The sequence below is a fragment of the Toxotes jaculatrix genome, chromosome 11, assembly GCF_017976425.1.
Source record: "Toxotes jaculatrix isolate fToxJac2 chromosome 11, fToxJac2.pri, whole genome shotgun sequence".
NCBI lineage: Eukaryota > Metazoa > Chordata > Actinopteri > Toxotidae > Toxotes > Toxotes jaculatrix.
Genome location: NC_054404.1, coordinates 1,845,589 through 1,861,971, shown reverse-complemented (window position 1 = coordinate 1,861,971; position 16,383 = coordinate 1,845,589). Strand labels below are relative to the sequence as shown.

Below are 16,383 nucleotides of genomic sequence, written 5' to 3'. Positions count from 1 at the left end.
GAGTGCCACTGGTCGGTAGTCGTTGAGGCTAGAAATGTGGTGCTTCTTGGGCAGGGGGACTATAGTTGAGGATTTCAGGCAGGGTGGGACAGTGGATTGTGCCAGGGACTGGTTGAAGATCTTTGTGAGGATTCCAGCCAGCTGATCTGCACAGTCCTTCAGCACGCGTCCCGGGATGCCATCGGGACCAGCTGCCTTTCTCGGCTTGACGGCCCGTAGCGTACGCCTCACCTCATGCTCTTTGATTTTGAGATCTCTGCTACTGTGGGCCACGTGGTGCAGTGGTGCTGACTCTGGTGCTTTGACCTCGAAGCGGGCAAAGAAGATGTTCAGCTCCTCTGCCAGCGCGGGATCACCTCCAGCAGCTCCAAGGTTGGTCCTGTAGTTGGTCAGATGCTGAACTCCCTGCCACACCTGCCTGTTGTTGTTACTGCTCAAATTGTCCTCTATCCTCCTCCTGTAGTCTGCCTTAGCCTCTCTGATGCCCCTCTTCAGGTTGGCTCGGGCTGTGCTGTAGAGGCCTTTGTTGCCGGACCTCCATGCAGTATTCCTTTCTTTCAACAGCTGCTGGACACCCCGTGTCATCCAGGGCTTCTGGTTGGGGTAGATCCGGATGCGTTTGTCCACTGTGACAGTGTCTATGCAGTTCTTAATGTAACACAGAACACTATCTGTGAATACCTCCAATATAACCAAAATCTGGTTATACATTTTGCTGAAACATTTACAATGAAAAAAGTACTCTGTTCTGGTTTAATGTGGCCTTAATTACTTATTTTCTTCTTGTTCAGTCTCTGCACACACGCACCATGATGTGAATTAAACTCCCAGTCTGATATTTCCGTGTTGCTCGCTGCTTGCGTGCAGATAATGACTGAATGCTGTCTGTGCAGATGGATGTGCTGCTCCTTTGTGTAAGATGTGAATTGCTGTTGGCCTTGTACTGCAGGTACAGTATGTTCCTGTACTAAGACACATTCCTGTGCACATGGGACACAAGATGTCTGACCCTTCAACAACACAAAATGCAGAATATTCAGTTCCTCTGGATTCTGCCATCTCACGTTCTATGTCTGACTCCATACATACAGAGAACTCCTTCAGTTTTATGTGTGTGTAAGTAAAACAGCTGAATTTGATCCTTGGCAGACCAAACTCAAGATCTAAATGTTGCTTGTGCTCCTCAGTCATCCATTTTAAAGTGGGGATTACAAGGTAAAACATTTAAGTTATTGTAAATCTAATACTTCTACCCTATTAGATGACAAAACCTGACCCACAAAAGGAAATTATTTCAGTGAGTCATCCTTAAAATATTTAGTAATTTGTGCCTAATTTAAAGGTTTTTGTAAAATTCATTTTCCTATAGTCAGTGCATAAACTCCACAGTGCTGTACACAGCATGGTCGTGTGGCTAATAAGTGATATGGCATGCAGTCATCTCTTTGAAATTCCACACATGCCTCAAATATTCTTTCATTCATCCCCTAAGGCCCCCTCTTGGAGCTGGCAATTAGCCTTTATTGAATGGACGAATCTTCATATTTCTGCACCTGGACTTCCAGCGGGGGGGGGGGGGGGGGGGGGGGGGGGGGGGGGGGGTCTAACTGGCTCACATTACTTATTTCAGTGTAAAGCCAACCGTCTTTCAGCCTTTCTTTTTGATGACTGCACACCTGTTTCGCTTGATTTTCAGCAGTTTCACATGCACAGCTGGGTGCTGCAGCAGTTTCCTTTCCAACTCCACCTGGGCGGTTACGCAGAGCCTTTTCTCAAGGGCACCTTGATATAATGTAAAGCCTTTTATTTATCCACTGTCTCTGCTCGTACATTAACCCACACGGCCGTGCCTCCCTCTCCTCTCTCCAGCCCTGCTGCTCCTAAACGCCTCCCTAGTCTGGGCTGCGTCGCCTCCTCAGTCTGTCACACCAGGCTCCGACAAATCTGACGTGTTTTTCGCATTTCCTGCACCAGAGAGAGTCGGAGACAGTGTCGAGGGAGGCAGCCAGAGGTATGTCCACGGGAAGTTGAGATCAGCAGCAGCAGTGGATGAAACCAGGCCGTGCAACGAGCAACAGGAACCCCTATTTACCTACCTACCTACCGCCTGAATCGGCCCCTCCTCCGGTTGTTACCAGCCGCTGTCTGGTCGCAGCGGTCCGGCTCGAACATCCCCGTTGCGCCGCGGCGGTTTCCAGCGGGCATCTGGAGCCCCCCACCCACCACAGGGTGCGATGCAACACAGGCTAGTGCTTCCACGGTGCCGTGCTACAGCTAACCGAGTTTTTTAATTCCTCGAAGGTAAAAAGCATGACAGACCGACTCACATCTGGGGCCTTTGCTCGTGTATTTTGTGCTAACTCTCGGCTGTTGGTAGCTGTTCACATTTCTTCCGTGCACCTCTGAAGGAGGCTTCCCCGGGTCAGCGGACGTTTCTCTGTTGCTGCAGTTTATTTTATTTTTATTTATTTTTATTTTTTAGGAAATCAGTAGCGTGTTCGACAAGTGTCAACGTTTCGCGGCAAACAAAAAACAAACAACAAACAGCGGTTCAGACCAAGCAGATTTAACTGCTGGCGTGTCTGACCTGCAGAGGACTGCGTTTTCTCCGTCACATTGAGCTGGAAGGAGCACGGCGCCTGCCCGGAGGACCACCGGTTGAACAGAGCCGTTATTCAAACCGTTAGAGCACGAGGAGCCGCGGTGTATTGGAAGTGGTTGGGGAGAGAGGTGCGCGGGGCTCAGTGTAAACAAGTTAACGGTTCGCGTATCGAGCGTCGGGGACCGTTTCACCGCCATGGTGGTCTTCAACGGGCAGCTAAAGATCAAGATCTGCGAGGCTCTGAACCTCAAGCCGACTGCCTGGTCCCTGCGTCACGCCGTCGGCCCCAAGACTCAGACCTTCCTCCTGGACACGTACATCGCCCTGAACGTGGACGACTCCCGCGTGGGCCAGACCTCCACCAAGCAGAAGACCAACAGCCCCGCGTGGAACGACGAGTTCACCACGGAGGTGCACGACGGCCGCAAGATCGAGCTGTCCGTCTTCCACGACGCGCCCATCGGCTACGACGACTTCGTGGCCAACTGCATCATCCAGTTCGAGGACATCCTGCACAACAACAGCAAGCACTTCGAGGACTGGGTAAGACAGTGATGGGACACACTGACACACACACATACACACACACGCACGCATACAAACACACTCTCACAGAGGCTGGTAGTGGAAAAACTACTCAAACCCTTTATCTAACTTCAGTTGCCACAATGAAAACTAGTTTATTATGGCCACAACAAACTATTATTTTCATTATGGCCATTAAACAACACATCAGCGCGTTAATCATTTTGTCTGTAGGCTACCAACCACTATTACTCACAGGCCGTTTTCATATTCATAGTTTTGACCGACCCAAAAACCAGAAACCCAAAATGTTCATAAATTTGTGGTGATTTAAAGATTTAAAACGGAAAAATTCTACAAATCATGACATTTCATTATGGCCAGAACAGACTATGAGGCGAACCCAGGGAAAAATTAGGAATATGCACCATCTGGGTGGCGTAACTAACTAAAGTAGTCTTAAATATGGTGTTGGATGGTGGGTTAGGGTCAAGAGTAATAGGAGGGCTACTCATTATATACTCTTCCTGAATAATATTGATTTGCACAGCTTACCTTTGAATAATGAATCTTAAGCATTTAACGGGCTACATATATGAGGAGATGATCTGTCTTTGTACACTGATTAAATTATTACAATTATACTAATAACAAGTTCAATGCTTTTCTGTCAAATGATTTATCTGTTAATCAAAATAATTAATCTCTTTCAACATTTGAAACTGTATCACATTCAGTCACATGTGTGATATTTTTGTACAGTTTAAAAATCCCAGACTCCTTTTGTGATTGTTCAGAAGAAAACATCTGTAAACACCTGACTGGCCTTATAATAGGAAGCTTGGTGTTGCGTAATGTTCACAAGTGCACAGTAATCAGGGGTGTAACTTGACACTGCAGCGCTGAGTCTTGTAGATGTGCATCAGTAAGGCGTGTTCTGTGTTTGTTCTTAGTGAAGTTCATAACAGAAAAGGCTGGTTCACACAGACAGGGACCAAAGAGACGGGCAGCGTTCACAGTTCTGAGCAGACGCTTTGTACTTTCCTTCGTCCACGAGACACCGAACGTTAGGTGAGCCCTGTTTGGCTTTCAGGTCTGTGTCACTTTGCAGTGAAAGAGTTTCCAACTCCACCTCACCACCACCTGCACTTAGTTGCTCAGCAGTGCATCTCATATCCACTTGCATGAAAGGATTTGAAATGAATGACACAAATTGCTCTGGTGTATCAAAGCCACACAACCTGTGGGTCACCTTTGCATTGGGCGACAAAGCCTGTGTGACAGCCGGTCATCGCGGGGCCACGGTCTGTGCTCACAGACACCAGCTCTTTACCTTTTTCTCCACTGGCATCTCTTCTGGCAACAGTAGTTAACCTCAGTTGGCCGTTGGAGAGAGCGGAGACGACTCTGAGCCCATTCTTCTTGTCTTTGAACGAGGCGTTTGCGATCACTGTCGTTGCTCCTCTCAGTACATCGCCATCTGAAAAAGGTTTCTTGTTCTTTGCCAAAAAAATGTGCAATGTAAACAGAGTCTCTCTTGGACTTTTTCTAACCACCATGAGCTACCTGGCAGGTACATCAGCTGAACTGATTATACTCATGAATTCTTTCTGTGACTGGGATGACAGACAGGACACTACATGTTGGACTCTAGTCACAGTCTGCCTGTGCTTGAACTTGTTCAAGGTTCATAGTTGGTGCTGCTCCACCTGACACCATCAGCAGCATCATTCCTCAGTAGAAAATAAAAAAACATGTCAAACTCAGAGTCAGGACGTTGTGAGGTGTCCCGGGTGCTGCGTTGGTTCTCCTCCACTGCGACGTGACACTGCTGCACTCAGTGCTCATGGCTGTTCCTTCAGCTCCATGTCTGTCGGGTTAGGGTTAGGGTTGCTGGGATCATGTATAGTGTGTGAGTGAAATCTGTTTAATCTGCAGCGTCCAGTGTTGTTTGTGTGAAGCTTTTGTCGTTGGTTTGTGTAAATTTAAAAGGTCGCATAAGTATTTCTAACATATTGGGCTGAAGCAGTTAGTCCACTGGTTCATCATTGGTCGATTAATAGTTTAAGTATTTTTTCAAGCAAAAATACCAAATGTTTACTCTTTCCAAGTTTCCCAAATGTGAGGATTTGCTGCTGAAGAGGCTTGCAGACACAACATGAGTCACCACACACACACACACACACACAGTATAGATCCTGTTACCTTTGTTGTGCTCTTGTTAGCTGAACCAGTGACCCACAGCGGAGCTACAAAAGAGGCCAGAGTGGGCGTGGGGGTGGCCACATGCATGATACACACAAATATACACACAGCAGCATGAAGAAGCCGTTCATTGTTGTCTGAAGCCACTGAAGCAGACGAATGTTTGAGTGTATTATTGATGAGGCCATCAGGTCCATTAGAGAGAGAGGGAGCGCTGGGGAGAGAACAAGATGAAAGAGAGGAAGATGATGAAACAGGAGGAGGACAGGATGGAAAAAAGAAAGTACAGCTCCCAGCGTTTTCCTCGTGGTGGAAATCTTTAAAGACTTGTGAGACCAGAGACGGTGAAGGCTGGAGGAGCTGTGTGATGTCTCACATGTTCTGACTGTAAAGATTCAGAGCTTGGCTCAAGATTTTGGAACAAGATGAAAGTGACTCTTAATTGCCACTGCTTTTTCGGTGGCTTTGATTATTATTATTATTATTATTATTATTATTATTATTAATTAGGTTGTTAAGGTGTTGAAACGGGTTGAGACAAAGAGCAAACTGTTTGGAAGTGGACCATACAGTTAAGTATGGATCCAGTCTATGGAGTCGAACCTGTTTCTTCATCCTCTGCCGCTGCCTTTGCAAGATGTTCCTGGATTTGTAGGATGAGCTTAGAAACGTCTCCGACTCTGGTCAACAAATAAGAATGTTTTTTTTTTCCCAATGATTCTTTCCAAATATAAAACTTACTCCACTTAAATGTACAGGGACACTATTAATCTTCTGTTCAGTCCACTCAGGATGACTGGCTTTCACCAAAATTGTTTTTTTAATGAGAATATCTCCCTGTGATCATCCGACTGAATGCTCCTTTGATAATATGAATGGAAGACTTTTACAAAATCTTACCATTAGGTTGATGGAGAATCACTTGGCTTCAAACCAGGCTGTAAAACAGGGCTTACAAATACAAGGCCTGATTTATTTGTTATTTTTGGGCTGGAGCTAGATTGCAGATTTGTGTTTGGTAAGTTCTCATACAAAAGAATTTCATTTTTTCTTCCTTGAAAATGTGAGAGACTTGAAGGAATATGTTATGTGTTCAGATCTAGTTACATACATTCTTTAGTACACCGTGGTGCTATGCTAAATACACGGTATGGAAATAACTTTATGTGATAACTGTACCTTATGTGACTTCGCTTTAGTTTTCCAGGTGAGCTGTACACAGCATCACACTGCCCACCTGTCTGTGACAGCAAAACAAGTCCTCCAGGAACAGAGACTTTCCCACAGGGAAAGCAGTGACTGTTACTCAGCACATTGTCATTGTGTCATTTTTCACTTGTCATGCAGCACAAGTTCTCACTTTCTCGCTGTTGTACAATGCGGGTTTATAGTGAAGTGTTAACATGGAGCAACATAGTTCTCGTCGTTTAATGTGTGAATAGCCAAAGGGCTGTGAACTCAGGGTTAGTGCTGAATCAGTCGATTACATTACAGTCATTTGTCTCAGGCACCTTTCAATAACTGCCTTTGAACTTGAAATGAACAAGATGTTATCTAGAAGTTTCTGACTTAAACAAACGGTATAAACTTAGCGTATATCTTTTCATAACACTGCATTCTCTCCAGTGTGAGAATTCTGTTCGTAAATTAAAAAAACTAAAAAAAATAGTGGAGTAATTAATAAGTTGAAGCCGTACTCTGTGAACTAGGTTTCCCTGTTTCTGTGATCGGTGCTTTCACACTCATTTTAATACTCCTTCTCCTCTAATGATATTTTCCCTGCTCCTTTAATCTTCTCATGTTTTTATTTCCTGTTGGTACAGACAGACTCTGTATTCTTAGAGACACAGTGGTCCAGCATCGGTGCAGACAACAGTCTTATTTCATATTTAAATTCACAAAGCATTTTGAATTTTGGGACTGTTTTATACTTTTGTTTATCTCATGAAACAAAATAGTCCTTCAGCTGAAAAGGTCTACGTGCCGCTGAGCTGTTCTCTCAGAGCTGGAAGGTGCTGCGGTATCTACTAGCATGGAAACAGAAGCATCACTTGGTATTTGTTAGAAATTCTCAGAAGCAGATACTCCAGTTAAGAGTGTGTGAACAGAAACCTTAAACCCAAGTTGTGACACGTTCCTGGTTTTAAAAAAAACCCCAAAACAAAACCAGACTAAAATCAAAATGTCACCATTCTCCTGCAAGCCTGTACACGGCCTGTCAACAGTCAGCTTCAGCAGAAAATGATGCCTGCTGAGCTGGTCACATTGTTAAACACACAAAGCACACACACACACACACACAGGCACGCACGCACACACACACTCACTGACTCACTATCCTAACAGTGAACCCACAACCCAGAAATTTGAGCTCATCATTCAAGCAGGCGTGAAGAGCAACATGCTACGATATGAAAATTGTTGTGTAATGGATTGTGGAAAATGCTCTGGAGGCTCAAAGATCACTTGCTGCAGTGACGGGATTGGAGCTGTTACTATTTGCGTCTCCCACCATTTTGATCTTTTACTGAAGTGCTAAAAGAATAAAGCATATTCAAACACGCACTGGGATGATTTACAGCATTAGCCGGGCAATTATCCCACTTGACGGTACATTGTGCTTTCATATTTCTAGTGAATGGGTGAAGCACACTGTTCTCTGACAGTGTGTCGCCGGTTCTCTGCTTGATGAGCGATTCCACAGGTACACGCGTTGGTTGTTTCATCAGTACGGAACCTCAGTTCTGTATTGATACCAACTGTAGCATCAAGTTTCAGACACTGAAAGCTTCTAATGTTTAGTCAGATTTGTAATCTTGGGTTTTAATAATTTTTCCATAAGCTTGTTTCTGATTTAATTAAAAAAAAACGTTTTGCAGAAAAACATGTTTATAACTACTGATAATAATAATTTTGGTACTGGAACTGGAAGTGTTTTTTAAAACACTAATAATGGAGTTTTTTTCATTGATACTCGATACTTCTTATATAAAGGCCTTGTCTTATAAACATTTCATCTGTGAGTGCCTTGAACAGATGTTGCACCACAAAATGAAATGTTTTCTTATACAATAATAGCAATCAAGGACCAAACAATAGGATTAACAAAAGCATAATCAGCTATAAGAATACAGAACAAAGAAGACATCCTGACACTGTAATCCAACACTCGTCCAAGGTGTCACAGAAAGTAAAGAAAAGCAGCACAACTCTTTTTTTGTCTTGCAGAGACTTAAGCTGTGAATGAATAGGCGTCATTCCAGCTGGCGTTCGATAGGTAAAACCACTCCTAATGAGCTTGTGTCATTTCCAGTTACACCAGTACAGTCCACCAAACATCAGGCTGATTTAGGGCTTTTGGCTGAGACTGAGAGAAAAAAGAGGAGGGAAAAAAATGCAGTGACTGATGTCCATTAGACATGAAAAGAGGATCAGATTCCTAAATCTGTGAGGAATTTCTGCTGTGAACAGTGACTTTATGTGTAGGCAGCCGCCTTGTTAGAACTTGTCATTAAAGAAAGACGTGTGGAGGGAGAAAACAAGTGTTTGATTTTACTACACAACAGTGAAGCAGTGAGTGAGGGGAGGGAGGGAGACGGACGACAAGACAGAGAGGGTGTTGAAGTAAGCTGTCTCATTTTGAGTGAGGGATGGAGGGGGAGGGTGGCTGGTGGGCGAGGCAGCGGGGTTTGATCCCGCCATGATGATTTTACAAATGTGATTCATTTAATCAAAGCTTGTCCTGGATCTGTTTAAATGTTCGAAAGCAGTTTTTCTTTTCTGGGCAGTAACAGCAGTGAAAGGAATTCTGGGATCAGTGTTTTGTTGTTGCATAAAGGCTTGAATCATAACTCTGAAAGTATTAACAGTGACTACAATATCAATGGGATGAGTCATGCTGCCTGTAACGCGTATTGAATCTGCACCATAAAGGGCCATACCCATAACTCAGTTCATGTTAGCCCATATTTTATGTGTCCTTGATATCACATGTAGTCAGTCAAACCTGTTTGCTCTGATTCATGTGTTTCATATGGTGTGAAAAGCTATGAGACTGTTGGAACATGTTTGAGTTGTGTAATCCATCCGCTCAGTCAGTCTGCGTTAATGATTTTCATTATGATGAATAAGCTTCAGCAGGACAGACTTTCACTAAATCTGAATTTATTTCATTATTACAAAAAAAGGTTCTTTTCCAGTAGATTTTTACTTTGAGACTCACAGTGTTTACACCTTAATGAGACTGCAACCTTCTCTTTAACACAGGTAAAACAGGGATAAATGCCATGTGAACTGGAGCAAAGATACTGTAAATACAAAGCGGAAAAAAAGCCTGAACCTGGTTTTGGTTATCAATAATCTGACAACATGAAAATACCCCTTTCTGAAACCACGGCACTGCCATGTCTGCTTGTCATGTGTTAAATTGCAGCTTCTTTGCACACTTCTTTGTAATTTAGTGGGGAGGGGATGTTGTTCAGACCGAAGACGGAGACGAGGGAGACGGAGCAGATGAACGCTGATGTGAACAGATTGGTGGTTTGTTCTGTCCTGAGCTCTTCTCATTGTTAATTTCAGTTACAGTTCATCACACTAAGTGGTCCTCACACAGGTACTTCCCCATCAACGCACGTCCCACTCTGGTGAAAACAGATACAGTACTTCACATAAGTGTTTGTTTTTTAAAAGAGCTAAAACACAGTGAGGCAAACAGTCCACCAGCACACACACTTTTATTTCTGTTTCTGCTTTTTCCCCTGGCCTCTCTCTGCCATTCCCTCTCTCACAGTGCATCTCTCTATCTGTACTTTCTCTCACTCGCTCTCCCTCCTTTCAGTTGTCAGTGTGTTGTTCAGAGTGTGATCTGAGCGATGTTTGTAGAAGTTGTACCATCTTAACATTGATTCTGAGTCACCGTGCCAAATGGATTAAACCAGCAGCTGCCAGAGCTATTTGTCTTTTACAAATGACTCATGAAGTCAGTACATTTGTAGCTGAGAAGTTTGCGAATAGCTTGTAAACTGAGGTTGGGTGCTGTGGTTAGAGCACAGGATCTGCCGTCCATTCAGTGTTTTGTTTGATGATGCTTGGGCAGAATGGACACTGTCCAAAGGCTGAGACCTGGCTGAAGGACGGTCTCGTGCAGCCATGTTGCCGCCTGTACAGAACAACTCTTTGTGATCTTTCTTTTTATATAGACTCCCCTCATCTTCCTGCCGTCCGCAGGCTGTCTCGCAGGCTTTTGTGTTATCAGAAATGTTGAGATGTGATGTGGAATCTGGAAATTGATTTTTAATCCAACATAAACTGCGCCCGACAATGTTGTGACCGATATCATCTTCAAAAGCTACGCATCCATTCTCTAATGCTGGGTCAATGAGCCGTTTCTTTAAAGTTTTATTTATTTTTTATTTTCTTCATTCATCAGAGACATTGGCATTGGATCCTTCTTCATACCTGCAGTATGAAATTACTGGCACAGTTTCAGCCTGCTGATGTAGCTAAAATCCAGTCCAACATAAATTCTTAATCTCTTAAATTCCAAAGTATTTCAGCGTGTAATAATTTTTAGTTGACATTACGTTAATGTCTTAACTAAACCTAACAAACTAAACAATTCACAGAGATTTTAACAACATTCTTGATTAAGAAGAAAATGAAACCACTGAATGGTTGTAGCTCCGCAAATGTGTAGATTTTCTGCCTTTCTCAGTTTTATAGAACTGTAAATGAAATGTATTTATTTGTTTTGGACTGTGGGTAGAAAAAAAACAAACAATCTAAAACCATCATTTTGAGCTCCGGGAGCTGGTGTTAGAAATATTAAACAACAGTAATATACCAAACAAACAGCTGAAATACACGTTACATTAATGCATCTTCAGTCTTGCGTGTCTCTGGTCTCTTCACCAGCGTTCTTGTTCACAGCTGTGGTTGTAACACTGCGAGTGTGACAAAGCCGTATTGCTGCGTGGTTGTCCTGCGGTTAGAAGTGTCAACGATCGTGGTTCAGCTGCCGGAGCTGACAGCGGCGATGCAAAGGAAAAGTCTGCAGAGAAAACACACTTTCGCCTTTGACTGATGATGAAATGAGTCTGACACATTGCAAGTTTCATGTTAATAACAGTCGTCCCCCGTCACCGCAGCGGTTACTGCGTGAGTCCAGTCGTCTGAGGAATGTGGAGCTCTTTGCTGCTTCGCTCTAGATTGTGATTGAGCTTTTGTTCTTATGCAGAGACGCTGATGCACCAGAAAGGTCAAAGTTCAAGAGCAGCTTGTTGCGCCAGCTCTGGACCTGGTGGCGGTTGCCTGTTTTGCTCAAAGGCACTTCGCTGTTCAGCGAGGCTCAATATGCTCAGCAGCTTTCTTAAAAACACTTGCAATTATTAGTGGAATTTTCATATTTGAAGAGCTGTGATTTGAATCAAATGTAATTTAAATGATTATTCACCCCTCTGGGTGAAATTTAGCACATAAACCAAGAGATGAAATTAATTTTCCAGCCATTAGAGATTTTTTTACTAAGGTATCCCTTTATTACGCTTCATCCGGATGTGTTGTTGCCAGTGTTGTAAAGCAATGAGCAGAACTACTTTATGCCTGTATCGGATTTTTATGAGCTTTGCATGAATGTGATGAAGAATCTTCATTAATCAGGTGTTAGATTGACTGGATTTGTGTTGTATACGATTTATATCTCATCTCAGTCTGAACTGTCTTACAGTATCTCATTTACAGTATTGTGTGTAACGTGTTCCAGTTCCTCCACGAGGCTGAATGATGTTCACAATGAGTAAATTATTCCAGTCAAAGACTCTTTGTTTTTCTGGCAACATCAGTCCTTCAGATGGAAATATTGTGGATTTCCTGTTCATAACTTTACGCACTTTTCTCTCAAATTCGGAAACGGACTCCTTGCTGCTTTGTCAGTGAGATTAATCTGTGTCTTAAGGAGGTAAAGCTGCACGTTTAGAAGCAGCAACATGTTACCAGATAAAATGAAACTTGTGTGAAGTGCAGAGTTGTCAGCAGTATCATCGGGGCTCATCAGTGACATATCAAGACCTGCAGTCACATTGTCACTTATCAGCGGTTTGTTAGTATAACCATGACAAACAGAACAACGCTCTAACATCCGATGGTTATCTTTGAGAATTACTGAGTAATGTCAGATTATGGTTGTGCTCATGTTTGGTACGAGCTGTTTAACACCACGTACTTTAGACCATAAACACAGGTCTGAAGTTTATGCATGATCACAGATGTTTCTCAGATTTGTTCAGCCACACCATTGTGTTTGGTTCTGCAGTGAACTCCTATGCATCGGAAAGATGTGGTAGTCACTCACTCTCCTGCTCAAAGGCACTTCGGCATTTTTGCTGCCCTTCAGTTTGGTTTCTTCAGCCTCTGTAAACTCTCATACAGGCAGAATAGAGGAAGAGCTCAGGCCTGCTCTCTTCTTGACCTCGTTTCCCTGCGGACTGTAGTAGAGGGGTGTCCTCTCTGTGGGCTGGAGGAAACGGGGGCAGGGCTGTGTGTGTGTATATGTGCGTGTTTATGTGAGTGTGTGAGTCTAAAAATAGAGGCAGTGTGTTTGAGTCACACGGTAGGCCCTACTTCCTGTTTTCACTGTCCCAAGTTTACTTCCCAGAGAAAGAAGGGAAGAGGGAGAGAGAGATGTCTTCCCAGGTGCCGCCCCCCCCCACCCATAACTTGTGTTATCATTCATTTATCTGCCATCCTGTCCACGTACAGTGTGTAACTTACTGTACAATACAGCACGATACAGTCACACAGATATGTGAGGAATGTGGGATGGAGAAATAAGCTGCGAGTGCTTTTCCTGCTGCTCCTGTCAGCACCACTTAGCATAAACACAACTTCTCACAGCAATAGAAGTGAGATAAGAAAAACTGTTGTACAGCAGCTGTTATTGTTCATTCAGAGATGTGATTCATCAGGATATCAGGAGTGGTTTTTCTGTGATTCTGTTTCATTTCTGATGAAGATTCCTGGTGTTTTTGCCTCGTCTCTCCTTATTTCCTGTCTTCCCTGTGCTCTGTTGTAAACTGATGGATGGAAATGTAGACCTGAGGTTTCAGGCTGTGATAAGTCAAGTCCAAAAAACAGAAATCAGGAATCTCTGTCTCCAAAACCTTCGAAAATGTTTTTCTAAATATTTAAAAAAAAATGTTTTGACTAAATCCTCTCTGGTTTGCAGAGTCAGGCCAGTAATCAGGGTCAAACTGAAAACTGACCAAAGGCTTTCACCAAATGATTCTGATCCCAGATCAGAAGTTTTAGTCATTTTTCAAGCAGAAACTGGCAGAAGTGATCGGATTTCAGCTTCAGTGTGAAGACTTATATCATACTGAACTTTAGACTGTTGGTTAGATAAAAAAAAAGACATTACCTTGGCCATGGATGTTTTTTATCATTCATTTTTTTATATTTCATAGTAACATTTCATTCAAACCAATTAATCTGTTACTTTTAAAAAAATAAGATAAATTGCTGATGAATATTAGTCTCTTAGTAACTAAGAGTGATGACAAGACTAATCCTCTGGGAAATTGATTAGTGAAAGATGAAAAGCAAGTTAATTCAAGTTAATTTCACGATGCTGGTGAGTGAAGACGCCATTTACCAGTTTGCAAGTCAGTGATGATGAAGTGCCGTGTTAGCCCATACAGTATTATCTAGAATATAGGCATGACTGTGATATTAGCATTAACATACTGTGTGTGATGCCTTCACGCCTGTAAATTGGCCTTTGAGCAGAACAGAGTAAAACTCAGCAAAGGACAGAAAGAATTCTACTTACACATGCACTCACACTCACACATGCACTCACACACACTCACAAAGTGGACATCTGTTACACACAAAAACAAAAAACAGACCAGCATCCGGTGAGCATCATTTTATGATAATTGCTAATGGATTGATAATGGACTGATATAATAAAAATCAGTTGGATTAAGCTGCTTTAAGTAGTTTGCCTTATAAAGTTTGAGCCACACAACGATAATCGTTCAGTCTGCATGTGGCTGTTTGGACACACACGTCATTCTATCCCATTTCTCCAGAGCAAAAGTATGAGCAACTTAATTTGATTAATCGATTAATTAATCAGTAGAATTATTTTGTATCATCATTGATTACCGATTTCATTCATTTTTAACTATACTTATAGTGGGTGTACTGTTGTGTTGGTGTTGCTGAGTTCATCATGCAGTGCATAGTTTTCTGTTAAACACATACGAGCAGAATTTGTCTGTAAGTGGCTGAAGGTTCAAGGTAATTTCCCACATTCAGCAGTTTCATATAGTTTCCCCTGCGTGTCTTCATCTTCTGTCCCTCTGTCTGATTATCAGTGAGTCTATAGCTGTAGGTCTCTCTCAGGGTACATGCAGCCACATGATTCCAGCTTGACTAAGGCTCATGTGATACTGTAAAAGCTCTGGGACAGCTGTGTGTGTGTGTGTGTGTGTGTGTGTGTGTGTGTGTGTGTGTGTGTGTGTGTGTGTGTGTGTGTGTGTGTGTGTGTGTGTGTGTCGGAGGAATGCGTCTCAGGGTGATTAGGTTAAAATGAAACTCATTAAGCTTCAGTTGACAACATGTGACGTTGAATGATTGAATCTTTGAATTAACCTCAGCCAGAGATTTTAAAAGAGTACAAATCCTGAAGGTGCTCACACATTTCTGGGGCTTCTGATGAACTCGTGGCTATGGATACTATTCAAACAACAAAATAAACAACACAAACAAACAAACAGAATATTCACACTACCTTGACTCGAGGCAGGTCGCCTCTCTCCAAGGCTTTCCTTCACATCGACTGATAAACATGCAGCTGCAGCTGAATTAAACTTACGACAGAGCTGACGATAAATTTAACATTTCAGTAACTTCTGCACATGGCGTGGTCTGACATGAAGTAGACAACTCTGCAACAGAAAGACTTGAGGTCCTTGTGGTTTGGACACTTCCTCCTACATGTTTGACATGTATACTGATCGGTGGAAAAGTCTGTTTTACACATTTTATATCCAAAACGCTCCAAACAGCACTGTGTTCATTTGGTTTTCTGTTTTTAAAAACTAAAAGATTTTCCTCAAAGTTTCCTTCTGGCACTCTAAAATCAAATCAAATTACCAGAAACATGAAGAGTCCTCAGACAGCTGCCTGCTTTGCATTTTGGATATCCAGTCTTGGTTCAGACCGAAACAAGCTCTATCAGCAGTTTATATTAGTATGGAACAGTATATAACAACTCCGAAAATGTTTCACCTTGAAAAGTGAGATATGGTTGAAAGGTACAATAAAAGCTAGTAAGTGGACCTTGAGTTGACAGTATATTGTCTCATGTACTGAACAGAGACTTTTTGTACTCATATACCCGTCCGTATGTGGTCAGCCCCTAACATTGTCCCCTTTAGGGACCTGTAGTCATTGCAGTTGATGCGGAGATAAAGTTTAAATCCTGTGTTTCTCCAGCTGCTAGTTCTTCCAGGACAGATGTAGACATGTTCGTGAGCGGTCAGGTTTTTTCAGAATTGAGATGTGTGTCATGTGGTGTGTTCAGGGCCTCGATGCAGGGTCGCCTGTGCTCTGCAGTGTGTTGTTTATAGAGGCCAAACAGCCCTAATGTAAATCTTTAAGAAGATCCAGTGGTTGACTAATGCTTCAGGTATGTTTTGAGTCAGTGCTGGCAGGAGGACAATGTGTTACACTGTGTGTGTGTGTCTGTGTCTGTGTGTGTGTGTGTGTGGGAGGGACATTGTGTTTATGTTGCTGTTTAATAGGAGTGGAAAGTCAAGTTATGGTGCAAATGTTAACACCAGTGCATCTTGTATGTCTTTGTGTTACCGTATATGCAAGCTTGAGTGTGTATGTGTGTGTGGGTGTGTCGCTGACTGCACATAGTGGAAGCAGATGGATGTGTGGGTGGTCTCTTCCACTCTCCTCCACTCATGCTGAGAGCGAGAGAGCAATAAAGACGAGTATTATGAGAGTACTATGGAGGAGATGAATGTACAGGGAGCAGC

General features: G+C 42.9%; 1 protein-coding gene across 1 annotated transcript in view; it reads left to right on the top strand.

Moving 5' to 3' along the window:
* The first annotated feature begins 1,982 nt into the window (after positions 1-1,982).
* The window catches only part of LOC121189405 (protein kinase C epsilon type-like), a 57,064-nt gene continuing 42,663 nt past the window's right edge, over positions 1,983-16,383 (top strand). Inside the window, exon 1 of the mRNA XM_041049500.1 lies at positions 1,983-3,145. Coding sequence (XP_040905434.1) covers positions 2,798-3,145 — 348 coding nt within the window. The 5' untranslated portion in view covers positions 1,983-2,797. The remainder of the gene's footprint in view (positions 3,146-16,383) is intronic.